Source organism: Tupaia chinensis, unplaced genomic scaffold (genome assembly GCF_000334495.1).
Source record: "Tupaia chinensis unplaced genomic scaffold, TupChi_1.0 Scaffold000355_1, whole genome shotgun sequence".
NCBI classification, from domain to species: Eukaryota; Metazoa; Chordata; class Mammalia; order Scandentia; family Tupaiidae; genus Tupaia; species Tupaia belangeri.
In genome coordinates, this window is record NW_006159850.1 from 231,926 (window position 1) to 244,125 (window position 12,200).

General features: G+C 51.6%; 1 protein-coding gene across 1 annotated transcript in view; it reads left to right on the plus strand.

Moving 5' to 3' along the window:
• FANCA (FA complementation group A) overlaps positions 1–12,200 on the plus strand; it is a 62,043-nt gene that overhangs the window by 5,687 nt on the left and 44,156 nt on the right. Inside the window, 7 exon segments of the mRNA XM_027773436.1 lie at positions 664–773; positions 1,808–1,901; positions 5,651–5,793; positions 5,924–6,019; positions 7,938–8,011; positions 9,833–9,945; positions 11,932–12,014. Coding sequence (XP_027629237.1) covers positions 664–773; positions 1,808–1,901; positions 5,651–5,793; positions 5,924–6,019; positions 7,938–8,011; positions 9,833–9,945; positions 11,932–12,014 — 713 coding nt within the window.

Consider the following 12,200-nt stretch of genomic DNA (forward strand, 5'->3'; position numbering starts at 1 on the left):
TGCCCAAGATCCCGAGAGGAGAATGGAGGAGAAGGGATTGCGGTGTGACCATCCCCCCTGGGGGGTGATTTCTCGCTTTCTGTCTGTCTGTCTCTCTCTGTCTGGCGAGTGCATGTGCCCTATAGCAAAAACCTCTCCAAAAAGAGGAAAAAAAAGAAAAGAATCCAACCTGAGGAATTAGCCCTCCATAAACTGTTAACTGGGTCACAGACTATTCAGATTTTTTCCGCCGGTCTGGTTTTGGGATCCCAGGTTGCATTTACTCCTGTCTTAGTTTCTCATGCGGGACAGCACTCTTTTCTCCCCTTGTTTTTCAAGGCCTCAGCGCTTAAAACAATTATTTTTATTTACTTGTATTATCACTTTTTTATTTGACCACAGAGAGAGGAAAAGTGAGAAAGCTAACTGCCAGGTCGTAGACTCGAACTGTGGTCGGCCCTGTGGAATTCCAGCACCTCCACACCATGCCACCTGCTGCCCCAAAGACCTCGACACTTTTGAGGAGTACGGACTTTTTTTTTTTTTAAACGGAATATCTCTTGATTGGGTTTGGTGTATTTTCAAGCTTAGATTGAGAGAATGCATTTTCAGTATAATCACACGGGGTACAGATGTCACTGTGTCTTGTATAAGCTGCATTTTTTGGAACTTATTTTTCCTCAGCTGGGAGGGTCAAGAAACAAAAACATGACCCTGAAAGGGAACAGAAGTTGAAGGAAGCAGCTGTGCGCCTCCTGAGACGCCACCTGAGCCTGAGTGACCTTCTGCTCCAGGTGAGATGAAATGGGTTGGCCATTTGCAACACAGCTGAGGCCTAGCCTTCGCAAGAAGACAGGAGGCGGGTGGCAGGTCGTGGGTGAGGTGCTGGATCCCGCGTGGTTGACTGTGGTTTGAGTCCTGGACCTGGCATTTGGTTGCTTGCTTTCTGTCTCTGGTAAGCGCACAAGCCCTACAGCAAATTAAATAATATAAATAGAATGAAATTTTATTTATTATTTTAAATTTGCTATAGGGCTTATGTGCTCACCAGAGACAGAGAAAGGTTCGAGACTTGAACTGTGGTTGGCCATGTGAGAGTCCAGCGCCTTAACCGCCATGCCACCTGCTAGCCCCAAAGAATTCTTAAAAAAAAGACACCTGGGTAGAAGCAACCACATTAAATGTGGATGGGATGAGAGGAGAATAAATTGGGGGCTTTATCTCTTTGAAGACAGAAGTTGAAAAGTAAATTTAATAAGGATTCTTTTTTTTTTTTTTTTTTTAAGGGAGATTTTTTGCTATAGGGTGTGTAGAGAGACAGAAAGCAAGAGATCATCCTCCAGGGGTGATGGCACACACTCCAATCCCTTCTCTGCTCTTCTCTTTTTTTTTTTTTTTTTTTTTGGAGAGGTTTTTGCCATAGGGCACGTGCATTCGCCAGACAGACAGAGAGAGAGAGTTAGAAAGCGAGAAATCACCCCCCAGGGGGGATGGCCACACCGCAATCCCTTCTCCTCCATTCTCCTCTCGGAATCTTGGGCACGCACGCACACGCGCCCGGTGCGAATTTTAAGCCACTGGGTCCGGGACTCGAGCCGCGGTCAACTACATGGGAGTCCAGCCACATAGCCATTACGCTAACTGCTGGTCCCTCTGCTCTCTTGGGATTTCAGACATGCGTGCACATATGCCCAGTGTGAGTTTTAAGCTGCTGGGTCCAGGACTTGAACTGCAGTTGATTACATGGGAGTCCAGTGACGCAAACATGACAGCATTTGCTGGTCCCCAGGCACAGCTGAAATAAACCTGGAGTTGTTTTGGTTTCTAGGTCGAAGGTCCGCCACGTAAAAAACTGTGTCTTGGTGAACTGATTGACTGTGACAGCCCTGAGGCCTACAGTGGTCATTCCAGTTCACTGATAGGTGAGTTACAGCCTCATCCTCTCAGTACCTCGAGTTACAGAGAACTTTTTATAAAAATGAGTATGATTGGCACCAGCAGGTGGTGTGGTGGTTCAGGTGCTGGACTCCACGTGGCCAACTGCAGCTCAAGTCCTGGATCTGGCGGCTTGCTTTCTCGCCTTTGCTCTCTGTCTGTCTCATGAATGCGCGTGCCCTGTAGCAAATTAAAAAAATAAAATAATTAAACTTTAAAAAAGAACGTTGGCTTATGAGTAGAAATTTGGGGCCAGCAGGTGGTGTGGAGCTTAGGGCAGCCGGATCCCACACAGCCTACTGTGAGCTTCGAGTCTCGAATGTTGTGGCTTACAGTCACATGGGGCGGGCCGTTGGGTGACATGGTAGTTGGGGCTCTGGATTCCCACATGGCTGTCTGCCGTTTGAATACTGGACCTGGTGGCTGGCTTTCTCACTTTCCCTCTTTCTTTTTCTGTCTCTGATGACTGTAGCAAGTTGAAAACAATAGTAATAATAAAGTAAAATAAATTAAAAAAAAAATCACATGGGGTATATGTGTAGGCCTCCCCAAAAATCCCAAGAGGAGGGACCAGCAGGTGGCATGGTGGTTAAGGCACTGGACACTCCCACATACCTGATCATGGTTCAAGTCCTGGACCTGGTGGCTTGCTTTCTCACTTTCTCTCTCCTTCCCTCCCTCCCTCTCTCTCTCTCTCTGATAAAATTAAAATAAATGAATGAATGAATAAAAATTTTTTTTGGAGAGGTTTTTGCTATAGGGTGCGTGCGCTCGCCAGACAGAGAGAGACAGAGAGACAGAAAGTGAGAAATCACCCCTCGGGGGGATGGTCACGCCGCAATCCCTTCTCCTCCATTCTCCTCTTGGGATTTTGGGCACGCATGCACATGTGCCTGGCGTGAGTTTTAAGCCACCGGGTCCGGGATGAGAACCGTGGTCGACTACGTGGGAGTCCAGCAACATAGCCATTACGCTAACTGCTGGTTCCCAAAATTTTTTAAAAATCCCAAGAGAAGAGACTGTCATGTGGCCATTCCGGAGCGTGCGGGGGGTGGTGGAAGGGTGGACTTCTCTCTGTCCTTCTCTCGCTCGCTCTCCTGGCAAGTACACGCACTACATAGCAAACTTGGAGAGAAAGAAATCTGAACTCTAAATCAAGGTTTTGGCGTCTGTTTCCGTGTATTTAGCTGTGGATCTTAGATGTCTGTGCGCCTTGCTTTGAGCTTATTATGAGGCTATGTGTAAAACCAGTGTTGGGGCCAGCTGGCGACATGGGGGTTAAGGTGGCTGTCGCATGTGGGCGACTGCGCCGTTCGAATCTCAGACCTGGTGGTTTGAAAACCACGCTGGGTGTGTGCATGTGTGTGCCCACAATCCCAACAGGACGGGGGAGACCCACGCTGGGTGTGTGCCTGTGTGTGCCCAAATCCCGACAGGACGGGGGAGAAGGGATTGCGGCGTGGCCTGGGGAGCACCTCCTCACTTTTCCGTCTCTCTCCCTCCTTCCAGTGAGCACGTTTGCCCTGTAGCAAACTAAAGACAAACTGAAACAAAATAAAGCGTTTGACTCAGCATGGGGCTCCGTAGTAGGAACAGTGTCCCTCGGAAACGTGGGATGGCAGTGCAGACCTGCAGGCTGGCGACAGTGGGGACAGGCCGTGCCGGGAGGGGGTGGCAGACGGTCCCAGGGTGTGAGACAGGACGGGCCGGTGAGGAACAAGACGTAATCTTCTGGCCTCACGTGTCTATTACATAGGGCTGCCGTCTCAGGAGGAGGGGGAGTAGTCCATGGCTTCGTGTTAAACCTCTGCTCAGATGGTGACCGCCCTAAGAGCCCTACGTTGTGCGGACGTGGCCATGGCATGGCTGCAGCCGTGCTCAAAGCGCACACTGTGTCATGGCCTTCCATTATTCTGGGCGCACGACCATGTGCATAGAATAAAAACCTTTTTTTAAAGAATTATTTTTATTCGTTGTCATTTTATTTATTTATTTATTTTTTGAAGTTGACCAGAGAAAGACAGAAGGAAAGTGAGAAAGCAAGCTGCCAGGTCCGGGACTCCAACCACGGTCAGCCGTGTGGGAGTCCAGCCGCCTTAACCACAGTGCCACCTGCCAGCCCTAATTTTACTTTTTTATTTATTTGCTATAGGGCGTGTGCGCTTGCCAGCCAGACAGAGAGACGGAGGGATAGAAAGTGAGAAATCACCCCCAAGGGGTGATTGCCACGCCGCAATCCCTTCTCCATTCTCCTCTCGGGATCTTGGGCACACATGCACACGCGCCCGGCGTGGGTTTAAGCCACCGGGTCCGGGACGCGAACCGTGGTCGACTACATGAGAGTCCAGCGACATAGCCATTACGTAACTGCTGGTCTCGTGTATTTTTTTAAAGTTGAACTGGGCACATACTTCCTTGTGTGGACTTGGGGTCACGGTGTAAGAACTTAAGCTAACCTTGGCCACAGACCTACAGACAGACCCTTGATTCATGGGTACTTTGTTTCCCCTCCAAGGAGAGGGCTGTTAGACCTAACATTTACATAAAGGAGGTAAAACCTCGCACATGAACGTGCCGTGGAGGCGAGTGGGGAGCAAACGGCTGGGGCGCACTCCTGCCTTCCCGTGCGTGGCAGAAGGCGGCTACTGGGTAGCTGTCCCGGGTGTACTCGCTCACGCGCCGGTCGGTGCTCTCAGAGCCTCGCAGGGACAGGTTTCTGTACCTTGCCTTACCTTTCGTGCTACACTTTTCTGTTCTGTTTTAGAAAATCCATTTTGGGAGTCAAATGAACTGGGAGGCCGCGTGGGCAGTCCCCACCCGCCTGTTCCTTGTTTCTCCCTGCCAGAGGCGGGCCCTCGGGGGCCTGTGAGGGCTGTGCGGGCCACCAGCAGCCCTGAGGACGGGGCGCAGTGGGGCGCGGTGGGGCCTGGCCGAGTCTGACCTACGTTTCCCAGTGGGCTGTGGGAGCAGGCCTGTCTCTGGTGCTGAAGTTGTAGAAGAGCAGAAGAGCCCGCCGAGCCCTTTACGGTGTTCTTTTGGGAAAACATTGTTTCCTTGGTGGCTGGGGTGGTAGTTAAGGGTGCCGGACTCCCACATGGCTGGACCTGGCGACTTGCTTCCTGGGGCCAGCAGGAGGCCTGGTGGTTAAAGACATTGGACTCCCACATGGCCGACTGCGGTTTGAGTCCTGGACCTGGTGGTTGGCTTTCTCCCTTTCCCTCTCTCTCACTCTGTCCCTCTCTGGTCAAATTAAAAATAAGTAAATAAATAAAGTTAAATAAAATAACTCTTTAAAAACAACAAAAAGGAAGTCCTTGGTTGGAGTGTAGCCGCCAGCCTGGCCGTGTCACAGGGAACGTAGCGTGTGGCACGCATGTGTAATGCTCCCGATGGTGCCGACGCCTCGCGGCAATCTCGTGCTGCTGCCCTTCCCGGCTCTTCTCCCGATAGCAGGCAGTTCTCTGTGTTGCTACCACAGAAAGCATTTGAAACTCGGTCTTCTGTTTTAAGTTTCATTCCAGGCTTTTCTTTAGTTATTTCCTTAATAGTATTATTAGTTTTTAGTTTGCCATAGAGAATGTGCACTCAGCAGGGATAGGGAAAGGGAGAAAGCAAGCCGCCTGGTCGGGGACTCAAACTGCGGTTGGCCAAGTGGGAGTCTGGTGATTAACTACCATGCCGTCTGCCGGCCCTGTTCCGTGTTTTAAGACAGAACTTTGGTTTGTTTCTCTTTAAGGCTCTGCGTTGCAGGATCAGGCCTGGCAGCTGAGGGTTCCTGTGGGAACCCTGTCGGCGAGGGTGGTTGCCTCCAGCCTGGAGCAGACCTGTGCAGCCCCGGAGGGGCCCACACGCCCTGTGCTGCTGGACTCCGAGCAGAGAGTAAGACCCCAGCTGCAACGGGGAAGCGCGTGTGCTAAGCGTTGCCTTTCCGTGTTTGGAAAAATGGGGTGTTTCTTTAATGTTGTTGAAGGTGATTTGCCCATTTCGAAACGATTTCGTCTCTTTTCAGGAGAAACTGTCCTCCCTGTTGGAAATTGCCAAGCACTTACTGGCACACGGCAAGCTCTCCCGGCTCACCTTCTGTGAAGAATTATGGAAAGTTCAGGTAAGTGCATTTGTAACTCAGTCTCCAGAGTTTCCCGGTGTTCTATTAAGTCGAGTGGAGCCAATAGAAATCCTAGGCTTTCTTAGAAATTTGCTAAGCCTGTCGTTAAGTACAGAGTTAAAAGAAGGGCCCAGCAATGCATTCTGTGGGTAGGGAAGGCGCCTATGGTGACACGCTGTTGGGGTCCCCACTGGCAGAGCGTGCCCCGGAGCACGCTGTCCGCCTTCTGGGTCACGGAGGGTTTCCCTGGGGTGCTTCACTTAGAGATATGACAGAGATGGTCATCACCTATATCTGCTTTATGTTTTTACTTTTTAAAATCTTCTTGTTTATTTATTTACTGTTTTTTGGAGAGGTTTTTTTCTTTTTGGTATAGGGCGCATGCACTTGCCAGAAAGACAGACAGAAAGCAGGAAATCACCCCCAGGGGGGATGGCCACACCACAATTCCTTCTCCTCCATTCTCCTCTCGGGATCTTGGGTGCGCACGCACACGCGCCTGGTGTGAGTTTAAGCCACTGGGTCTGGGCCTTGCACCATCGTCGGCTACATGGGAGTCCAGCGACATAGCCATTATGCCAACTGCTGGTGGTCCCTTATTTATTTACTTTTTAAATTTGACCAGAGAGGGACAGAGAGAGAAAGAAAGAAAGCAGGCCACCAGGTCCGGGACTCAAACTGTGGTCGGCCATGTGGGAGTTCAGCGCCCTTACCTACCGTGTACCTGCCGGTCTCATCCGCTTTGCTTTTTTATATTGTCAGAGGCCATGTGTGCTCGCCAGAGAGCGAGTGAGGGAGAGGCCATGTAGCCTGTAGGACAAGGTCGTGCCACAACTCCTTTTCCCTGCCTTGCCACCCTGTGGGATATGGGGCACGCGCCCGTGCCTTGTGTGTTTTATCGAGCTTCCAAGGCCAGGATTTGAACCATGCAATTGGCCATGTGGGACCCAGCTCCCTTAACCAGTAGGCCACAGAACTGGCTCATCTCGCGTGTTCTTTTCTTGAAGCACGTGAACTCAGTAGCCTTGCAGGTCTGAGGAGAGCCGAGTGGCCACTTGACGGCGCTGAGTCATCACCTCGTCCGCCCGTCACGCCCTCTGCTGTCCGTTAGTTGCAGCTGCGTTCCACCTGTCGGGGTGCCGTGGTCCCTGTGCTCAGCTCCGTGTGGCTGGGGAAGAGCGCAGCTTGTGCCTGGGTGGCGAGGAGCTGGGTGTCCCCAGATTCACAGAGGTGCTGTACCCATCTGAGTGCAGTGGACGGACTTCCTAGAAGACTGGGAGCTGCATGGAGCGTGGAGGAGGGTGTGAGCTGGCTGGATGGAGAGGGGAGGGCGTAGTCATTGGCAGGAGCTGAGTCAGTGTGCCTTGAGCAAAGTGACGGTGCCGTGTCCACTCTGAGGGAAGAACGGTGGCCACGGAAGAGTCTCCAGTGAGAAGTCACATCTCCGAGGGCCCAGTGCCATGGCCAGAGACTGAATTTCGCGCTGAAAGCTGTGGAGCCTCCGAGGCCGGCGTGTGTGGTGTGTGCTCTGGAGTTTAGTGGCAGCCCCCGTGGAGGAGCGCTGGAGACGCGGGCAGTGGCGGGGCTAACGAAGGACAGCAGCAGTGAGGCTGTCGGCGTGCAGCTTGGGCGTTGCTGTCCGGTAGATCTGAGAGCCGAGGCCGGGCCAGCCAGTGTGGAGGTGCAGGCAGCTGGATCCCACATGGCCGGCTTCGAGGTTGGAGTCTCAGACCTGGTGGCCTGAGAGACACGCCAGGCACATGTGCGTGTGTTGCCAAATAACCAAGAGGAGACTGGAGGAGAAGGGACTGGGTGGCCAGCGCCAGCGCACGTGCCCTGCAGCCAAAATAAAGACGGACCTAGGGTGGACGCCAGAGAGGACACGTGCGTGCGGACTCAGCGGTGCCTGCTCCCCCAGGACTGCCTGGTGCTCGAGGCCCTGTGGCGTCTTCATGCAGAGAGTGTCGTGAGCCTTCAGGAGCTGCTGGAAAGGTAGAGCATTACGGTCCATTATAAATTACTGACATTTCAGAGCGAAAAATCACCGCAGATGCCATTGCTTTTCATCGAGAGAGAGCATGTGTTCTAGTTGAAGTTCTTGTGCACATTTGTGTGTGTAAGATATAGCTTGTCAGAATTTTTTTAAAGAATTATTTTATTTAGCTTTAGTTATTTATTTGAACTTGACTGACAGGGACAGAGCAAGAGAAGGTGAGAAAACAAGCTGCCAGGTCCAGGACTCGAACTATAGTCGGCCATGCGGGAGTCCATCTCCCTTAACTACCACGCCACCTGCTGGCCCCTATGTTTTTTTTAAAAGATTTATTTTATTTTATTTATTATTATTACTATTTTTGGGGGGAAGGGAGGTATTTTTTTTTTTTTTGCTATAGAGTGCATGCGCTTGCCAGAAAGAGACAGAGAGACAGAAAGTGAGAAATCACCACCCAGGGGGGATGGCCGCACCACAGCCCCTTCTCCATTCTCCTCTCGGGATCTTGGGTACACACGCACATGCATCTGGCGTGAGTTTAAGCCACTGGGTCCGGACTTGAACCGTGGTCGACTACATGGGAGCCTAGCGACGTAGCCATTCCACCAGCTGCTGTTCCCTACTGTTACTATTTTCTTAAAGAATTATTTTACTTCACTTATCATCATCATCATCATCATTTATTTCTTTTATTTCTTTTTTTTTTTTTGAGAGGTTTTTTTCACTATAGGGCACATGCGCTCGCCAGACAGACAGAGAGAGACAGAAAGTGAGAAATCACCCCCCAGGGGGGATGGCCACGCCGCAATCCCTTCTCCTCCATTCTCCTCTCGGGATCTTGGGCACGCACGCACACGCGCCCAGCATGAGCTTTAAGCCACCGGGTCCAGGACACGAACCGCGGCTGACTACGTGGGAGTCCAGCGACACAGCCATTACACTAACTGCTGGTTCCCATAATTTATTTACTTATTTTGATGAGAGAGAGAAAGGGAAAGAAGGAAAGCAAGCCTACAGATCTGGGACTCGAACTGTGGTCAGCCATGTGGGAACCTAGCACCTTAACCACCGTGCCACCTGCCAGGCCCTACAATGTTTTTAAAAGTAGAGGGAGGGGCTGGCAGGTGACATGGTGGTTAAAGGTGCTGGATTTCCACGTGGCCAACCGCAGTTTGACTCCCAGGCCCATCAGCCTGTTTTTTCCCTTTCTCTCTCTCTGCCTCTCTTTGGTCAAATGAAAAAAATATAACAACAAGTGGAATTAAACGTGCAGATGTACTGGTCACCAGGGACGTGCGGGTCTGGCAACCGAGAGCTCCCCTCCCGGGCGTTCTCACATCTGAGCTCTTGAGGGCACCCGGGTATCACATGGCTGGCTGGTGCCCTCAGTGAAGGCCATATCTGCCACCGTCTGTCTGTCTTTGTCAGTAGGTCACTAGTTACCATTATTATTATTATTATTATCATCTTAAATATTTATTTATTTATCTGCTGTGACTTTTAAGCTGCCGAGTCTGGGACTTGAACCTTGGACAGTCATGTGGGGATCCAGCTCCTTAACCATTGCGCCACCCACTGACCCTGTCACTGAACTTTGCTTTCCCTCACAATGGCCAGCTGTCCCCAGACACTGCTGAGAACGATTGTCTTTTTATCAGCCGCAGCTGGGTGGGTGCCCCTTCCCTGGCCTGCCTGTGGCCTCGGTGGCACAAAGGCCCAGCCGTTGCTGCGTGCCCTCACTGGCCCACTTGCTAGTGAGAGTGTTGGGGACCCCGCCTGCGGAGACTGGTCTGTGGAGCTGTGCATCTGCGTCTCCCCAGCCATCCCGACTCCCGGGCCTTGGTGGCGTGGCTCTGCAGGAAGCTGGGCCTTCTGTGTGAGCAGGTGGACGCGTCCTGCCCGTACGCCGACATCGCCGGGGCTGTTCTTGCTGGTACGTCCGCGACAGGAGGTGGGCCGGGGTGCCTTCTGCTGTGGAGATCTGGGAGTAGAGCAGTTGCCCCGGCAGGGTAGTGGGGAGACTGTCAGTGCCTTGACCTGCTGTTCGCTCGTGCATCGCCACCCTGAGGGCTGACAGTGACAGGCAGCACAGCACCCCACGCGGGCAGATGATGAGTGACCCTGTGCAAAGGACACAGTCCTCTGTCCTAACCTTTGGGGACATGAGTGATCTGTCCTCAGATACGTTAAGTTTAACTTAAAGATTGCAGGGAAACTTGTTTTTTAAAGAATTATTTTTTATTTAAGTTTGCTTGTATATTTATTTCTGCTTGACCACAGAGAGACATAGAGAGAGAGAGGGAGAGAGAAAGCAAGCTGCCAGGTCTGGGACTCAAACCACAGTCCACCATGTGGGAGTCCAGCACCTTAACCACCATGCCACCTGTTGACCCTGCAGAGAAAATATTTTAATTTCAATCTTCAGATTCTAGTGTGTACGTATGTGTGCATGTACATATAGATACCTACATACATACTTAAGAGGTTTTTGCTATAGGGTATGTGCACTAGCTGGAGAGACAGAGACAGTGAGAGATCACCCCCTGAGGGGATGGCCACACCACAGTCCCTTCTCCATTCTCCTTGGGATTTTAGGCACGCATGCACGTGTGCCTGGTTTGAGTTTTAAGCCACCAGGTCCGGTACTCAAACCACAGCCAACTATGTGGGAATCCAATGACATAACCATTACGCTATCTGCTGGTCCCCCGATTCTCTTTTTTTTTTTGGGAATCCAATGACATAACCATTACGCTATCTGCGGGTCCCCCGATTCTCTTTTTTTTTTTTGAGAGATTTTTGTTGTGGGCACATGTGCTTGCCCGAAAGACAGAGGGAGACAGAAAATGAGAAATCAGCCCCCAAGGGGTTGGCTACACTGCAGTCCCTTCTTCATTCTCCCCTTGGGATTTTGGGCACATCCGCACATGGACCTGTCGTGAGTTTGAAGCTGCTGGGTCCGGGACTCAAACTGTGGTCGACCACATGGGAATCCAGTAATGTAACCGATACGCCAGCTGCTGGTCCCAGTATTTTAAGAAGGTATGGGGCCAGGAGGTGGCATGCTGCTTAAGGCTCTGGATTCCCACAGGGCCAACCGTGGTTCGAGTTCTGGCCTCAGTGGCTTGAAACACATGTTAGGTACATGTGCTTGTGCCTGATATCCAGAGAGGGGAGGTATTGCAACACGGCCATCCCCCAGGGGAGGTTTCTTCCTCTCCCTCTGTCTCTCTTCGGTGAGTGCACGTACCCTACAGCAAAAACCCAAAAAAGTATGAATCCGTCTCCTGCTTCATCCTTTGGAATGCTGTAATTCCTCCGCTTCCAGCTTTGCAGCGTGGCTGGAGAGACTGTCCATAAGACATCCTCTGGAACCACCTTTTTGTTTAAGAGAATAACCTCGGGTTAGCAGATGGCATAGCAGTTAACATTGCTGGGCTCCCACATGGCCGACTGTGGTTTGAGTTCTGGACCTGGCGGCTTGAAACTCAAACCAGGTATAGGTGCGTGCATGCTCAAGACCCCAGGAGGAGAATGGAGAAGGGGGTTGTGGCGTGGCCATGCTCCCTGGGGGGGAGATCTCTTGAATTCTGTCTCTCTCTCTCTCTCTCTGGCGAATGTACGGGCTTTATAGCAACAACATTCCTCAAGAGAGAAGTGTTAGGTCCACTGTCATGCTCAGAACGTCTCTTTCAGGATGACGGGAAGAGAAGCCTGGCTGCGTGATGGCTGGGTGGTTGGTCTGATGAGCACTGTGTGCCGGGGTCAGGGGTGCAGTGACCATGGGGGCTCCCCGGGGGCAGGGCCACCAGTCTGGCTTTCCGAGTCCCGCTCAGCCCTCCAGCTGTGGGCGTCTGGCCTCTGCAGAGCTGTCTGGAGACCATAGTGTATAACATACTCTGGGTTTTTGTTTTTTCAGGTTTTGTGCAAGTGTTTGTTTTGAGCGCATTTCAGTACAGCCCAGACCCGAGGACAGTTGTGGAGCCTGAAAAGATGCCCCAGGTAGGAGGAAAAGAAAACCCGAGAGTTCAGAAAGTTGGCCTCATTGCAAAAACTGGCCGCAGCCTCAAGAGCAGTCTCTTCCCAAGCTCTCGCTCTTCTGGAGCTCCTGAGCAGTGGCTAGCTTTTTGCCCTCACCGTTCGTAAGCTTTCTTTTTTTTTTTTTTGGGTGGGGTTTTTTTCCTCTTG